Genomic DNA, 18,839 nt, shown 5'->3' with positions numbered 1-18,839 from the left:
GAACACATTTAGAAAAGCTTTTGGGTAAAATTAACCAGTCAGTCTGTTGCTGTGGGCGGGGCTTTATCAGTGTGATGTCACATTAACAAAATAATCAAAATAGCATTTCTAATGAGACTGCTTTGCTTTAATGGTGATTTTAAAAAGAAGTGTGTAGATTTTTTCATTGTATGGTTGTTGTGTCCAACACATTTATGTTCAAACACATTTTTGCATTATTTGTGCCCTTTGAAAATTTGGGGGTATTCAACATTTTACCTCCCCTTTTTATGAAAATATGCTCATTTTCCAGCTCCCTTAGAGTTAAACATTTAATATTTACCATTTTGGAATCTATTCAGCCGATCTCCGGGTCTGGCAGTACCCCTTTTAGCATAGCTTAGATCCATTGAATCTGATTAGACCATTAGCATTGCGCTCAAAAATAACCCAAGAGTTTTGATATTTTTCCTATTTTAAACAAAAATTTTATGAAGTTATATTGTGTACTAAGACCGACAAAAAATTTAAAGTTGTGATTTTCTAGGCCGATATGGCTAGGAACTATACTCTCATTCTGGCGTAATAATCAAGGACTTGGTACCATGGTACGACAGCAAAGTCCTTGATTATTACGCCAGAATGAGAGTATAGTTCCTAGCCATATCGGCCTAGAAAATCACAACTTTTAATTTTCCATTGGTCTTAGTACACAAGTCAGGTTTTAAATAGGAAAAATATCAAAACCTTTTAGTTATTTTTTAGCGCAATGCTAATGGTCTAATCAGATTCAATGGATTATGCTAAGCTATGCTAAAAGTGCTAGCGCCAGACCCGGAGATCGACTGAATGGATTCCAAAACTGTAAAAATCAAATGTTTAACTCTAGGGGAGCTAGAAAATGAGCATATTTTCAACAAAAGTGTAGTGTCCCTTTAAGAGTCGATATGTGGTTCACAAATAAAGATTTATCAACTTATAATTAAGTTTCTACCAAAAAGAACTGTACACAAATTGATCGAAGGTATACAGTAGCGTGAATGCAAATGAATAATATCTGAACAGTAAATTTGCCCATCACATACCTGGTCTGGATGTGAAAGTTATTGGTCGTACCGGTGTGTTCGAAATCATGAATAGCAGCCGCAAACACCATGGCCAATATTTCCAGTTCAGTAAGCCAGTGCTGTGGAAGAGGCCAGTCGATCATTACTTACAGATAAATACTGCAATCCTCATTGCCATCATTACAACAACTGCACACATAAATCCATGTAACTTCAGCTTATTTTGACAGCTGTTAATAGTTGTCATGCTTGTTTGTCTATGCACAATTTATTTAGAGATCACTCACCATAATCCCGGTATGTAGCATCAGATAGTGAGCTGTCTGTGTGACGTCAGCAGCGTGAATCAGATTATGGTAAGGGTTTCTGTGCTTGCTGTAGCCCACCTCAAGAGCTTCCACAAAGGACACTAAGGAGGAAACTGGTATCTGCACAGAAGAGAGACACACAGTCAACATACTGTAAAATTTAACTTTTCATGCTAAAAACAAAAATAAACTATTTGTCAATGAATCAATTCTCCAAAATCAAGGTTTAGCCCCTATTTTCCTGTATACGTTAGAGTTCTGTGGGGGTAAAAATGAACTGAACTGAAACAGAATTTAAAGGCGGAGTGCACAATGTTTGAAAGCCAATGTTGATATTTGAAATCACCTAAACAAACAAGCCCCTACCCCAATAGAATCTGGACCTTCTTTTGATAGACCCGCCCCACACATACGCAACCCAGGCAAGGGTGTTGGTTAGTATACACGCCCTTTACTTTAAAGCGTTTTTCAAAAAGAGTGATTACAAAAAATAAATTTTTAATGATAAAAATAATAAATCCATTTTTTTTACTTCCCATCTATACATTAATGCTGTGTTTTGGGAGATTTGAAGTACTTTTGTACCTGTTTACCACTAAATTCCTCAACTACACCATTAGCTTGCCTGTACACTATCAAATTTTTGTGAAAAATTCACATAAATTATGATCTAAATTTGATCTCAATTGTTTTTAGATATTGATCTAGATGTTATGTGTTGAATTCGGACATCAGGTGTTTAGAAAAAAACATAAAAAAATTACTGTTTAGGAAATAAATAATTTCGACCAGCAGAGGCCCATAGAGACCCATTCATTTCACTGGATGTGGCCAACTGCTCAAATCACTACTTTAGTGATACATTTTGTGAATTTATGTTTATATAAACATTAGAAAGGACATTAAAAATAAATATGATTTCAAATAGTAGAATTTTTTGTAGTTTTTGATGCATTTTGAAATGTCTGTTTTTACAAAATGCCACAGAAATTTGACTGAATGTAAGTGTGTGTGTTTGTGTGCGCACGCGTGTGTGTTTGTGTGTGTGTGTGTGATTGAGCGTGTCTTTTCTATATTGCATTTGTGCTCTAGTACCAGGCCTACTCTTCTGTGTTGAAAATTTCTAATTTATTTTAGATGCATTGGTTTTATTTTGACCAATAAAAATAAATTTTTTTTTTTTTTGCATTTTCCATTCATTTTAAATTGGGGTCATTTTCACCCCTCTTTTGGTAATTTTTTTACACATCTTTAGAATAACCGAATCAAGCCAGTTTTTTATATGACTATTGACAGATAGTCTAGAAAAGTCACAAAATCTTACTAAACTGAGATGAAGGGAACTATGTCTTACCCCCAAGCCACTTTTCTTTAGTTAAAGAAAAGTGTCTTGGGGGTAAGATTCCAAGGGACTTAAGAGTTAATCATCTAATGAAATCTTTATATTTTAAAATATATTTACTAAAAACACAACAAAAAAGACTGATTAAGAAAATGATCTTTTGCAGTGTAATCATTTTCTGATCTACTGGCCGTCCTTCAACGTGATGCCCAGCTGATGCCTGACCAACGATCACCGGCAGAACCGCTTAATCTCCTTATCCGTTCTCCCAAGGGTTTTTCCCTCCTAGGATTTATTTTTCCTCGGATAAAAGCCCGGGGTTTTTTTTCTCCTAGGGGGTTTTTCACCCCGGGGAGGCAGCCTTTTTGGGCTTTACTTAGCTTCCTCTTCTAGACGTTGCTTTAGTAATACGTGCACTTATAATATTGAGTCAAAGCCGCAGCAAATTTAACTACTCATGCTATCATGTATTTTGTTGTGCTATCTGTCGTTTTTCTGTGCTTTTCACTGCTTCTATTTATGTAAAGCTGCTTTGAAACAATTGACTTTTGTGAAAAGCGCTATATAAATATAATTGAATTGAAAAATTGAATTGTAATATGGAAATGGAAGCATTTCAAGACAAGTACTGGTTTTGTATTCCCACATTTTGATTTGTATTTTATACTTCATTGGTATCTCCTCCTAAAAACACAAAATAAACTTTTGAACTGCATCTTAAGGCCTTGAACATTCTTAAAAATAGAGGTGCTTCACGATGTCATAGAATAACCATTTTTGGTGAATGGTTTGTGTCATGAAAATTTTACTTTTTTTCAAGTTTAAGTGCTATAATTGGGTCCCCAGTGCTTATATCAAGCTAGAAAATGTAAAAAAGATCAACCCAGTAACTTAGTTTTGGTGAACCAAGCATGTGAAATACATTGAAATTTGGCTCCCCTTGTGATGTCAGAAGGGGATTATCCCGCCCCTTAATCTGCACTATCCAACCACTGCACTGCCATTTAGTGCAGCGATTAGCTCATTTGCATTTTAAAGGACACACCCAAAAACAGCAAATTTTTGCTTACACTTACAAAGCAGCAATTTTAACATGCTATAATAAATTATCTATATGATCTATATGAAGTACTCAGGGGACACCAAATATTTATATTATTACATCCTAAAAAAAATATTGTGAAATGTACCCTTTAACACCCGAAGAACCTCTTTGTTTCACAAGTTTTTCAGATTATAAAAAGGTAATAAAGAAACGGTTCTTTAAAGATCCTTCGACTGAATTGTTCCCAAAAATGGTTCAGTGGCATCTCAGTAAACCTCTTAAACAACTTCATTTTCATATCTGATTAATAAAGCATGTTACAGGCCATCAAATGGCTTCCCGCAAGGGTTTTATTTTGTGGAGTATACCATCCATGTGCAAAGAGACTCGACACTCAAACAATGAAAACATGTGTAGTCTGTATTTTTATTCTCATCAGGGGAGCGAGGTTTGGCTTTTTGTGTGCGAGTTCAGAGTCTGTCATCGCTGTGCTTGGGAAAAGAGTACAAAATGATGAGAGCTGACACGATGGTGAAAAACAAAGAAAGGGAGCGGATGGAAAATGGCAGGCAGCTCATATCGAATGTATAGCACGTTTACATCTACTGTTACAGAGTAAAAACATACATGTTTTGAGAATGGAACCCAATCCGATCAGTGCTAAGAAAAACTGTGTGAATCCACTAGATGACATGATAAGATATTAAACAAATACTGTAGTTCATTTAGAAATGGAAACCGGCTCTCGGAATCCATCATTTGGTCTGTTTCTCATGCAGAAGACTATTATAATACTTTTAGTTTGATCGTTTTTTGTCATTTTATGCAAATTTGTGTATTTACCACCGCATGACAGAAAGTTATATACGATTTTGGAATGGCCTAAGGGTGAATAAATATTTTCATTTATGGGTAAACTTTTTTAAATGGCAGGATGAGGAACTATGGTAGTTTCCCTGTGGGTGTATGAGACAGAGCAATGTGTTTCATTCACAGTTTCGGTGGGTGTCTAGTTTTTGCAGTCTCTCGTACCCTGAAGCGACTGATCAGGTCGTATCTTGTGAGCAGCTCGTACACCAGGAACTTTAGAGAGTGTTCGCTGCTTGCCTCCTGGAGCCTGAAGACGTCAAACGACCATTTATCGACATCCTAAAAAGGGAATAAATAAATATATTTGAATACTTTAAGTAAACAGACATTCTTATAACCCTGTAAAGATAATCTGTACCTTTAGAGCAGCAATTACAGATGGTGGGTATGTCAGTCCCGCCATGTTGGACGTTCTTCTGTACATTCTGCAGACAATATCAGAAGATTTCAATAATGCGTGCAAGTACTGTATATCTGAAAAACTGTACTAAAATTGTGAATAATGCCTACACACAATTTAATCTAAACTCAAACTTAATCAACTTTAACTGCTTAGAATGAAAAACAGATTTGTTGTGTTTTTTACTGACAGATTTGAGTTGGATATGCAAAAAAAACACATAGTGCAGTGCTTCTTACACATTTCTGCGTGCACCCCCTTGTGTTGGGTGCATCCCTTCGCAGCTCCCCCAAAGAAAATTCATGACAAAAATATGTCAAACTTAGAAGTTGAATTAAACAAAACGTATTACATTATACAAGGTCGGGCTGTTGGCTGGTAGCTATATTTTTCTGAGGTTTGATTACACAGAATTGATGATAAATGAATGTATTTTATAAAATGTCATAAAACTGCGACCCTCTGGCACCATCTCAAGCCCCTTAAAGGGGGTCCCGCCCCCCAGTTTGGGAACTACTGACTGTATAAGTAAAAATAACCTATAAGTATATTTACCAACCAAGTCATTGGGTTCAATTGACCCCCAAAATTTGACCCAACATTGTGTTGAAAATGATATTTGTTGTGTTGAAACAACCAAGCATAGGTCAAATTACAACCCATCGAGTGTTTATTTTATGACAGAGCTTAAAGAAAAACACCACCGTTTTTCAATATTTTACTATGTTCTCACCGCAACTTAGACAAAGTAACTATGTATACCTATATCTTTATTCAACGTCGTGAATGTGTTAGCATTTAGCCTAGCCCCATTCATTCCTCCAAACAGGGAAGAATTTAGAAGCCACCAAACACTTCCATGTTTTCCCTATTGTTACATGAGTAGTTACATGCCGTGGCGATTTTTTAAGCTGATGAGAAATGAGAACTATATTTATAATTGATGAGTTAATTCGCCAATTAAGAGAAAACACTTCCCTGCCAATGACGAGAATTTCCGGCTTTCAGCAATACCGCTATTATCCACCAGGTGGCTTCCGGAACTTATACAACCAGGAAATAACTCCTCAAGTGAAAGAGAAAAAACTCTGTGTATGTTTCTGATCTCTATCAAAGGTCTTTCACAAAAATTGAATAATCTTCTCAACAAAATTTGGTGTTTTTGAAGAAACCTACCCATATTTCAAAGGTGATAAAAGAGAACTAATGAAGGTAAGACGAAACTTTTTTTGAAAGCAGAGGTTCTGTTCTGTCATTTGATATACTGTATGTTTATATATGGCGGAGAAAGAGTTAAATAGGGAATACATGGAAGTGTTTAGTGGCTTCTAAATTCATCTTTGTTTGGATCCCAAGGAATGAATGAGGCTAGGCTAAATGCTAACACATTCATGATGCGCTGTACAAAGATTAAAGGAGTAATCCACATTATAGATGGGGCCCATTGACTTGCCATAGTATATTTTTGTCCTACTATGAAAAGTCAATGGACCCCATCTTTAAAGTGGACTACTCCTTTAAGTGCACGCATTGAATAAAGATAGGGATGTATTATTCTTCCAAGTTGAGGTAAGATTAAGAACATAGTAAAATATTGAAAAACTGTGCTGTTTTCCCTTAAATGAACTGCTTTTTTTATTAAAATCTGGCAAAAAAAAATATTTTATCAACTAAACACTAAAAAACACTTAATAATGTAACCACAGCACATTTCTTCACACAGTCCAGATCCCAAAATTATTTGATTAAATTCAATTCCAGTGTTTATTTTAAACTGCCTCTTGCTGACACATCTCAATAATGGAAAATGAGCAGTTCGAGTTACAAATTCATGTCCCCAATCCCCATTACATAGCTTATTGCTTCAGATTTTAAGTTTCACACTTTAAAGATCTTATTAGTTTACTTCTTTTATGACAGGTTATAATGAACTAAAAGTGGTTTAGTATACAGTACAGTGCATTTTAAAAGTTTAGGGTCACCTCCTCATTCTTCATTAATATTTTTTCCCATATTTAGAATAATAGTAAACCCATCAGAGCTATACAATATTAAAACTAAAATGAAACTTTGAGGACTATGTTGTGACTTAATCAAACTATGTTTTATTTTAGTACTTCAAAGCACCATTTGTATAGAGTTTATAAATATTTACAAAATTGCATTTTATCAATCAGATTCTTGTTATCTTCCTGAGATGCTTTTTAAAATCATTGTATTCTAGACTCAAATCAAAATCAAACATTCAGAAAAAGATTAAGTTCAAGTGACCCTATGCTTTGTACCGTGTATCTATAAATAAATAAAGCCTATTTCTGAAGATGTATTTCTTTTTATAGTAATCCTGCCTTAAAAATACCAACAATTATATATTTAAAGAAAAATACAGAGTTTTAAAGGTATCAATATCTTTCAATAATTTGAAAGCCATCAATCATAAATCGAGCCTAACATGCGTTTAATATTACACACCACACAGCAATCACAGTTTCAAACTCGACAGGTGTCTGTGACATTCAGAAAGAGTTGCCATGGAAATGAGGAACTCTGCCCATGTGAGATGAAGGCTGTTGGCATGCATTACTCATATCGTTAACGTACACGACTATCAGAGACGGACTGCCTCACAAACAAACTAAATTCAGACATTCGTTTTCATTTACTGGAAAAGATTTTGCCGGATTCGTGCTTAAGGATGTGCCTGTTATATGTCTGTAATCTTGAAAGACATTTTTCCCAGTTAGTAGGAAAAACTGGGCAGGTCTGTGAAATGAGACTGTCGGTTTGGTTTAAACTCACTTACGGGATAAACATAAAATAAATGTGTAAACACAGACCCTGTTCCAAAAAATTGGAGAATCCTGGCTGTCTATCACCTACATAGATAGCCCTTTAGTTCCCTTTAAAAACATCCTATTACGTATCATATGTATACATTTGGTAGCAATATGTACCCTTGAGGTACTATTATGAACTCTTTAGGTACAAAAGTGTACTTTTTGAAAGCGTACCGCACCATTGAGCTAGTCTATGTTTTTGTAATGAATGCCAATAGACTTGGACACTTTTTTAGGAATGGATTAAAATTTGGGGAAAAAAGGACCTTCTAAGACAGTGGTTACCAACTTTTTCATCGTGTGGCCCCCCTTGTGTACGGTGCATTCCTTCGCAGCCCCCCAAAGAAAATTTGTGACAAAAACGCTAAATTTTAATAAAAAACATTAAACTATACAAAAAAATAGTGCTTTTGGTTAGTAGCCTTATTTTATTAGGTTTAATTACACATAATTCATGATAAATTAATGTATTTCATAAAATGTCATAAAACTGGGCCCCCCCGGCACCATCTCGCAGCCCCCAGTTTGAAAACCACTGTTCTAAGACAACATAATTATGCAACCACAGGTATATACTAAACTATACTATACTATGCAAATGTTAAATAATGCTTAATTTGTAATTATGGTGATCTTTTATAAACTCTTATGAACTGTTAAGTAGGGCTGTCAAAAGATTAATCGCAATTAATCGCATACAAAATAAACGTTTGTATTTGCATAATATAAGTGTGTGCACTGTGTGTAAATATTTTGTATATCTATTTATTTATATATTTATATTTATTGTGATTTTAATATATTTTATATTAAATATAGATAAAATATATATACATACATTTTTTCTTAAATGTATATGTGTGTATTTATATAAACAAAATAATTACACACAACATGTATTTTGTATGTGATTAATTGCGATAAATCTTTTGACAGCCCAACTTTTAAGAATTTATTTTTTCTGACAGTGTAAACTAATACTTTTATAAGACTATTCGATTATTATATAATATAAGAAATAAAATATATAATATGTGTATCTTATATCTTATAAGGCAACATAATTTTGTTACAGATATATATATACACTGTTAGCAAAAGGGGGCAAAATATGTACCCCAGCTGTCACTGGGGCAGTACCCTTTAAAAAGGTCCTAGTATGTACGATTAGATACAGATATGTATATATTTTGTACCGATATGTACATTTGAGATGTACATTTGAGTACATTTGTCTATATTGTCTTTGTATAAAATGTTTTTGACCAAGTGAGCATAAATTATAACTAATCAATGCATTATTGTGATAATTTATTAAACATTAACATATTATATTACTTATTTTATATTACAGCTCCTTATGCATAATTTCTGATGATGAACTGAACAAATGATCTTAATACCGTTCAACGAAGATCCCAGCTTGGACGGCGTGAACGATACTGCGAAACCGGGGCTTCTCTTCGGGTCGCCTGCGCACCACGCCCATCTTCCTGGTGAAGGTGGAGGCCAGCCAATCACGCACCTCCATGGGCACAGAGTCTGCCTGGATATCGCTGAGCTCATCTTCAGTGTCCAGCAGCCGTCTGGAGAATAAAACCATTTCAGAGAGGATATTACTTCAAAATGAAGAGGCGACAGCAGCCTACAGTGTGTGACCTTTACAAAACCAAAAATTTATGTTGTACAAAGCATCTCGTATGAGTCATTCGTTGGAAAACTGTACGGCTTGTTGTTATGTTGTTGCATGCAAAAGAAACATTGTTTATTTATTGTCTGTATAAAATTGCATAGTCTAGTATTTTTTTCCCAACATTTTTAATTCAAAGTGGAATCTCACAACTAAAGCAATTTCAGTAGTGTAAAAAAATTATAAATTGCATAAAAGTTTTAATAAATCATAATTAATTTATGAGGACAATAATACCATGAATTGTATTGTATTCTACTATAATCTATAGGCCTATCGAAAACAAAACCAGTCCTAAGGGAATTTTTTATTTATTTATACATCATCTGGATGCTTAAATACACTTTCTATTGATCTATGGTTTGTAAGGATAAGACAACTTTTTTTTTTTAGAAAATTGCCTTTAAAGTTGTCCAAATTAAGTCCTTAGCAACACATATTACTAATGATAAATGCATTTTGGATACATTTAAGGTAGGACATTTACAAAATATTTTCATGAAACATCATCTTCACTTAACCCTTATGCTGCGTTTACACCAACCGCAGTAGAGGCGGCAAGCGCGAGTGATTTCAATGTTAAGTCAATGTGAAGACGCGTTGACGCGCGTCTGGAGGTCCCGCCGCACGGATGAGGCGTTTAGAATGGTGCGAAAAAGACATGTTTCCGCCTCATTCGCGTGTCCGCATATGGCGCAAATTGAGCATATTTGCGAGGTATGCGCGAATGGTGCTTTTTGTTTATTTTGCGTTTTTACGCGAATTTGCGGCTGACGCCCGAGTTGAAAAATTTGAACTATGGCGGATATTCGCGCCACACAGACAACCGCATAGCACTACCACAACAAGCGGATTTTGCCTCTGACACGTGTCAACTGCTTGCTTTCCCGTGCGTCTACTTCGCTCTTCACCTGCGAATGCATTCAAATTGTTCAAGCGGCAAACTAGGCGCGGTAGATGTGATTTTGACGCCTGAAACGCACTTGGTGTGAACGCAGCATTATGGGTTGTTAAGGCCATTTTTGCCCATTTTTCTTTTTTTATGTCTTAATTTGGCCACAACTTTCTCTGTGTTTCAGCAAATGGAATAATTTTTGTGACAAATCTAATATTGACACATATTTTGAGAAAATGCTTCGAAATTTTTCAAAAACTTTACAATATACCGTGGGCAAATTTACTACCCTTCGGTTTGTTTGTGTACTAAAAAAGCCACTAAATTAAAGGCTGCAAAATGTATCAGTATACAGTTTACATTTCCCCTTGCAGAATCTAAAAGATGCATTAATCCAAAAATAAGTTTTCAGTTAATAATATTCATAATAATTCAATTGTACAAATTAATATACATATTATGCAAAAATTGCGGTAACACTTCAGTATGGGATCGATTCTTACTTGAAAAAAAAGCCTATTAGCATGCAAACTGCTAGCATTTTAGCTGCTTATTAGTACCTATAAAGCACAATAACTATATTCTTCAGCCCTTATTCTTACCCCCAAATATTTTAATATATTAAATTAGAAGATTATTGAGGCAAAATTGTAGTAACTTACTGTAAAAGTGAATATGTGTTTCTCATAGTAAAAGGTTACCACAATTTCATTTTTTACCTTTTATTATTCTAATATTAATAGAAAATACTAATTTGCAAAAGCAATACTGCACAATAATGAAAGTAACTCTTTAACATAATCAGTAAAGTTTGTTCAGAAACAAAAATTTCAGAGCAAATATATTAAATCTCAGCAGAAGAGAAAACAATATCACCAGATTTCAATTCTAATTTATGCATAAAAAGCTTTATTTTCTTAACGCAGAATATATCTTTTTCCTTTTTAATTTTCTGAGGAAATGTGACCTTCACATTTTCATGAAATAAATGCAATCCTACATCGGCATGAAGCTTCGCTGATGTGAGTGCAGACGGTGAAACTCATTTTCTCACAGAGCTGTGACTCATCCCGCTTACACGCCATTGGTCAAAACGCCGCTATTCCACGCTTAAGTACCTTAAGCAACCGGCATAAAATAAAATAAATACCCTTTTCATGAGAAATGAACACAGCAGAAAGAATTGCAACCGTTATTGCTCGGTCTTACGCAGGCGGCCCGACCTGTGCAGGAAATGCGACATGTTATCATAACAAATATTCCCTGACTTCCAGTAACCAGCTAAAATTGCTCAAAGCTGCTGCCATGGCAATACATCCTGTGCCCGTCATTAGGAAAACGTAATTAGCCATAGCCGACTCTGTCTGAACAGCGGCTCATCAAACGGCAAGCTGGCAAGGTTGTAGTAGGCCAACGTTAGTGCTCTGTATACATCAGTCTAAGACACGCCAGAGCTCTGGGTCTCACTTAATTAGGATTGAGGGTCTACGAGACGCAGACCTCTGCTGACTAACTGTGTGGCTGACTTCAGCAGGGAGCGAGCTGCTTAACATGAGACCTCTGACTCTCTGCAGATGAAAACAAAACACCTCCTGATAAATGCTGGAGATACTTGATACGCAACAGGGTGGAAAGGATGAATAATCCTCAAAGTGGAGATCACACATGTCATTTGAACATGTTACCACACTCTTCTGGTTTCTATTCATTCACCCATAAAAAGTCAAATATTTTTATATGCAAATATTATTAAGTAGTATTTTATTATATTATTTATTATTTGCAATTCGTCTATTTACACAATTACTTTAGCAATTTCTTAATCATATGTCAATGTCATTGTTTCAATAAAGTATTGCAGCCGAGTTAGTACAGCATTGTGTTAGCTACACAAAGATTGTGGGTTCAACGCCTAAGGAAAACATGTAAGCAATAAAGTACGAGGCTGTGCTATATTATAAATAAGTACGGCTGATGGCCATTGTTACCGTGGGTTAACACCAGCTGCGTTTGAGGCATTCAAACCTACCGCGTCCATTTTGCCACTTAAACATTTTGAGTTTTTTTACTTCATTCGCACGTGAAAGCTGCGCATGAAATTCTAGTCATCGAGACATTCACACGAAACTTTGCGTCATGGGAGGGGCTTCAGTGACTCCGCTCGCATCCTGTAATCATGTCACTACTAGAGAAAACTCCTGATTCGTTCGAATTTTTCAACTCGCACGTTTGCCGCAGCAACGCTCAATTCGCTCCATTCGCGCAAACTACACGCGCAAATGATGCGGAATCGCGTCTACCGCGCCGCGCTAAACGCCTCATCCACGCCGCGAGACCTCCAGATGCGCGTCAACGCGTCTTCACATTAACTTAACATTAAAATCATTCGCACTTGAAGTGTCTACCATGGCTGGTGTGAACGCAGCATTAGGCAGCGAAGCAGAGTGCCTGCAACCGCTACAGCCGTGACTTATCCACGATACAGCACTAGCCTGGACTACCTTATTGCTTTTATAAAACTGTTACCACTGAATACAAATATTAAAGCAATAAAAGTATGTATCAACGCAACTTTTGCAAAGTAAAATCACTAAAGCCTTCCTTCCGCTGGAAAAACTGCTATGAACAATTACTGTCTATTCACACGGGGCGAAAGCGTTAATGCTTGGCGGAAGGCTTGTATGAAGTGTGGCCAACAGCCAATCACAGTGGCCGCAACAAATGCTCCGGTCTTGCATAGACGTAATTGGCGGGCTAGCACTAGGTTATTTGCATTAGGCGATCTGATTAGCTGAGGCACATGTTGGCACTTGAAAAGTAAAAATTGTTTAAACTTTTGGCAAAGACGGATCCACAATTCAGTTCGGCAACGGATGATGTCACCCCGTAAAAGAAAATGGGACGCATTAACGCTTACGCCCAATGTGAATGTATCGTAAGAGAATGTTTCGTATATGTTTACATTGCTAAGGGTGCTGTGCAGTGATATGCAGATTTGTTGGATGCAGTGGTCATAACTGTGTTTAATCATAAATAAAACACAGCTATTGACTAATCAAAATCAGGGACTGGAACTAACTAAATGTATAAATTGAATACACTATAAGTCACTTTGGACAAGTGTGTCTGCCAAATGCTTAAATGTAAACCTCTTGCTTGGGAGGGCTAGACTACTATGGGCCCCTAGAAGTCAAAGGTAGAGGTATTCACGGGTCAACTTAGATCCAAAAACCAGAGGTCCGACCCGAGCGGGTTTGGGTCTAAAATTTCACATGTGCCTCGGACAATATTAGTGGCCTCAGGTCTCGAGTAATTTAAAATGAATGTGTTTTTGGACCTATTTTTCCAAACGCCTCACACCCGTACATTATTCCGCTTAGAGCTTGAATAATAGACACTCCAGCCCAGGTGGTGGCGCTAATCCGCCATTGCCAATTGCAAGAATAGAAACAAAGTTCCCGGTGCGGAGTAATACCGTACCTCACAGGACATCTAATACAAGTCAATGGAGTTGGTAAAAACTACGATAAAACCTGTTGGAATGCGTCTTTTGCAGTGATTTTTGTGTAAGCATACCAGTGAACACCCCTGACCACTCGGTGAGTTTCACGTCTTTGTAAACGAAAGTTTAATGCATTTTAGGAAGGATTGTTCCAGTGCACCATTAAACCCATTGTAGAGGTCTGAGCTGAAACACAAACACCAGAAAAATCTCGGGGCAGCCGCATATGTCCAAATTTCAGTCAAAACCATTCTATTTCATCTTAAACAATCTGAAAACAGGGCTTTAAGTGTAAAATACCGAACTTGTCCTTTAAACCAGACCGGTCAATCAATTTTGAATATACACTGTAAGCCGTTGCCTTGGTGTCGTTGTCAGATAACAAAAGAAAATATAGGCCAAATTGGTTGCAAGGCCATTAGTGTTTCTTTCTGTCTGACTGGTGCATGTGGGGCTGCAAACCGCATAAACATTGTTGCCGTTTACATTTGGGTCCAGTCAGGTAAAAAAAAAATTGCCACTTGGTGTTGGACTCAGATCTAATTTTGATGGGTTTGCACGTCGGGTTTGGGTAAAAAAGATTTGGGTCATTTGGACACGAGATGACCCCTAGTCAAATGTCCTGACCCATGGTCGAGTAACAACAACCCAGCAACTGGGTTAAAACAACCCAGCATTGGGTCATTTTTAACCCATTTGTGTGTTCTGTCCAACACTGACCCACCCCTGGGTTTAAAACAACCCAGCACTTTTTGGAGTGTACAATGCAAGTGCAAAACAGAAGGAACCTTTAAAAAGGTAAGAAAGAAATATTAAGATGCAGAGAATATGACTCATGATGTAAGACTGTGTAAAGCAAAGCATCACTCACCGGGTTTCGTCGATGTACACGGCCTCAAGTACTGAAGCTGCATATTCAATGTTCTTCCTCAGATCTACAATATTCACTTCACCCTTATCCAGTTGTTTCACCAGACATCTCAATCTGCAGGGAGACAACGGTAAAGATATTTTTATTCAGATTCAAGAAAATTCCACTACTGCTAGTAAAAGGTGACTACCAACCACATGTTGTAGGCAAAATAATAAATAAAAAAAGGAAATAATATCTCTTTATGATTGGTTTTACAAAAGAAACAAGTGAGAAAGACTCAAAAAGTGTAAATAATCTACCCACAATTACATCTATAAAATCATAACAGATTACAGTACATAAACATTAAAATCATCAAATTTCATGTGTCAAAACGTTATGCTCATTCAAAATAAGCAAAACAAATTCCTTAGCAGGGTTAATATGAGGTAACCTGGTAAATATGTAGGTCAAAAATACTAAGTTAACATTTGACAGTAATGAATTCAATGTAATCCAATCATACAGTGCCTCAGGTTGATTTTTTAAATACTTCATCCCTTTAATTCCTATTCATGTGACAACATACAAATGCTACAAAAAGAGCTCACTTTGTTTGATTTGGAAAATCGTTGATATAAAATAAAAGTTGAAAAGCTATCAAACGAATGATCATAGTTTCATGTAGTGGTTTTGGATCTGATTTTCACTTGGGATTATTTAATATAAGCATGGCAAGATGTCTTTGAAACTGGAGGAGATGCTTGTGAGATTACTGAAGACTTATCTCTGAAAAAAAGTCGCAGGGCACTTAAGTTTCCATTTGCTCTTCATTTAATCTCATTGCTGTTTAGAGATCTCAAAAAACCCCACTTCCACACATGTAACACACTGACACATCTCTCTATTTTAGGGCTGTGACGATGCATCGCATTCCCCATTAAAAAGAAGTGTCTGAAATCGATTCTGAATCGCAAGGCTCCAATTCTGTGTTTCATGCACAGCTTGTGCGTGTAATACGACTCTGTGTTCAGTAGGAAGCCTTATCAATCTAAAATCACTTTGAGTTTGAGTCGTTTGTAATGTGCATTTAAGAAAGCAACACTCGTCAAACACAATCATTCAAAATATTCTTTATTATCATAAAAATACCTGAAACAATCTGAATATGCCTCTAGACATTTCCTGGAATAGCATTTGTAATGGTACTTCCTCTCTGGCACAAATGGCGTTTCTGCACGAGAGCGCCCTCTGGCTTTTGGAAGTGGCGGCATTTCACTGTAATTCATTAAAATTCATTCATGGAGAAAACGCGCATTTTCACGATTATTTGTCACAGTCCTACAATATTGTAATGAAATGTAACTTCTAACTTATAAATGAAGCTCAAATCTGGTGCTTAAAAGGTTCTTCACAGTGATGCCATTTTTGGTTCCTTAGGTTGTTTTCACATATGTTGGTGCGCAGCGCACCGTGGTGCGGCCTCGGAGCGCACCAAAATACATTGTATAATTTTTCAGTTAGTGCGGTCCGTGTTCACATATATATATTTTTTACTTTACTCGAAATGCCGCACCGTACACCATGTGACAACGGTCAGCGCTGTTATTGGTCTCTGACAGCTCTTACCATCTCATGACCACCCCCACGTTTCCACGACAACCAGCTTGACATAGAGAGCGCAGCTATCAAGATGTGGAGATAAACGATGCACGTCTTTGCGAAGTTTCTTTGCTTTAACGCGAAATTGCGTAGCTGTTCTATTAAAGCCTTTCTCACGGAGCCGTTTGCTAAAAGCCCGTAATGTCACTATTTGTGTGTGGAGGACAGCTATGCATTTATAAAATCATCAGCTCAAACGTAAAGGAGACAGCGAATCTCTATGCAACGGACCAGGATTGGCTTGTTTGTTGTTAACCCACAATATAACACCCGGCTCACGTCACAACGAAAGCCCAGTGCCTCCAACATATGGAGAACTTCCTGTATTTGGTTTGGCCTGTTTAGAGCGGTCTCGGAGCGGTCGTTTAGTGCGCACCCGAGTGCGGCTGTTGTGTTCACACTGACCCAAACGCACCGTACTCGGAGCGACACGTCATTTGGGCCGACCTAAACAGTGTATATGTGAAAACACCCTTAAAGAACCATTTAGTCAAACCAGCTGTCAGAAACACATGTCTGCCAAATTTCTATATGGCTTGGCAGATATATAATTCAACCACTATTATCAAATCTCAGAGTTCCCACACCTTAGTTAACTTCAAATTCAAGGACCTTTCAAGGACTTTCCAGGTATAATACCCTCAAATTCAAGGACTAAATGTGGAGAGACATTTCAAGTTAGTGCAAGGTAACATCGTGTTAAATTGTAACAGTTCCTTTTCGAGGGAACTCGCGCTGCGTCACTGCGGTGACACTTTGGGGACGCCTCCAGGGGTAAGTGCGTCTGAATGTATATATCAAATTCAACCAATGGTGAGGCTTAACGACAAAGACAGGGTGACGCGGGAACCAGGAAGTATATCGCTATCCGAAATATTGCCAAAGACGGCGTACAGGGATGCTGGAAGTATGGCAAGGGAGACGCAGCGTCTCGTTCCCTTCTCAGGGAACAACAGTTCCATACGTATCCCGAGACGTTTTTTAATGTGTCAAACACAACTATGCAAAAAAGCATTTTGGTATGAATCAACATTCGCATACAGAAGATATAAGCATTTAAAGCGAACAGTTTAGCATGTGTGCTTAAAAGGCTAGAAATTTTATAAAATTTTCCTACACTACACAGGGAATAATATGGATTTTTTCACAAAAAGCGTATTATATTGTATACTGTAACTTATACTGTATATTTTCAAAAACTTCCCAGGGCCTTGAATTTTTTCTCCCAGATTCACAAACTTTCAAGGATTTCAAGGACCCGTGGGAACCCTGAAATCTGTTTTCGATCGGTATTAAACATTCAACTACAGGCATGAACATATTTGCCCCCTAAAACCTTTTTATTGCAATAGTCTGCAACACAATAACTTGAATACACTCCTCTGCAGCAATGTGCCATTGACATGTGGCTTTAAAATAACACTTACGCCCAAACACAACCTGGCCGAAGCTGCCGACCACAGAAATGCCAAGACAAGATGAAAGACAAACAAAAGCAGAAAAACAAACAGCAATTATGGGAAATTATGCAGCCAACATAGAAAAACTATGAAACTATGCACTGAATTGTAACAACCAACATTAAAGAACACCTATTTCATTGCCAAAAAACAACGTTATTTTGTGTATTTGGTAAAATAAAATGTGCTTGAGTGGTTTATGGTTAAAAAATACATAATTTTTCACATACCGTACATTTTTGTAACTCCAGATTTCCCTGTCTTCATATAACACAAGGATTTTGTACAAAACTTTTTTGGCCAGCTAATCTGTACCTTGTGATTGGCCTGAATACCTCTGACGTCAGCCGGAAAGTGACGCTCCTTACCATGTTTGAAAAATTTGCGGACAATGCAATGCTAACAGGAGTTAACTTACAGGTTGTGAGTCCAAGCGAGAGGAATTATGATAATGTCGGTCTTGTCTACATCATAAATCCCAGGAAGTAAACTGTTGTCTACAATTCATGTGTTTGTTGTAATCCAAGAAAAGAGATTTACGTTGGAAACAATAACTCACATCATCGTTTACTTTGGGGTTTGTACCTTTTGCATATTGTTAACATGTACTAATACACACCTACAAACCAAAAGATATGTAAAATCGTGAATCGGACGTTGGTGCTCTTTAAATAAAAAGCATATTGATTGCTATTCTCCAAAGACACGTTTACACACAATCTGAGAAAGTCGAACCTGACATCATCATAGCTTCATCCAAATTCCAGCCATGATAGCATCTGACTGAAATGATTTCTTTTATCGATTGCAGTCTGGGCTGGATTAGAATGGCATTTCATTTCCAAAGAAGACATATGAGTTGTAAACCAATTGTCATACAGAACTAGTCATTCTTATTTGTTTTCCACCAAGCATGCAAACAGAAACAA

The 18,839-nt window shown here is 36.9% G+C and overlaps 1 protein-coding gene across 2 annotated transcripts in view; it reads right to left on the bottom strand.

Annotated features, from left to right (window-relative positions):
* The window catches only part of pde1a (phosphodiesterase 1A, calmodulin-dependent), a 103,705-nt gene that overhangs the window by 14,038 nt on the left and 70,828 nt on the right, over window positions 1-18,839 (bottom strand). For both annotated transcript variants that reach the window (XM_065252233.2, XM_065252234.1), the window contains 6 exons: window positions 14,807-14,920; window positions 9,252-9,434; window positions 4,970-5,036; window positions 4,774-4,890; window positions 1,334-1,474; window positions 1,065-1,165 (listed from right to left, as the gene is read on the bottom strand). In XM_065252233.2, the coding sequence (XP_065108305.1) occupies window positions 1,065-1,165; window positions 1,334-1,474; window positions 4,774-4,890; window positions 4,970-5,036; window positions 9,252-9,434; window positions 14,807-14,920 (723 nt within the window). The remainder of the gene's footprint in view (window positions 1-1,064; window positions 1,166-1,333; window positions 1,475-4,773; window positions 4,891-4,969; window positions 5,037-9,251; window positions 9,435-14,806; window positions 14,921-18,839) is intronic.

The sequence above is a fragment of the Paramisgurnus dabryanus genome, chromosome 15 (assembly GCF_030506205.2).
Source record: "Paramisgurnus dabryanus chromosome 15, PD_genome_1.1, whole genome shotgun sequence".
NCBI classification, from domain to species: Eukaryota; Metazoa; Chordata; class Actinopteri; order Cypriniformes; family Cobitidae; genus Paramisgurnus; species Paramisgurnus dabryanus.
This window is presented reverse-complemented; position numbering and strand designations above follow the sequence as displayed.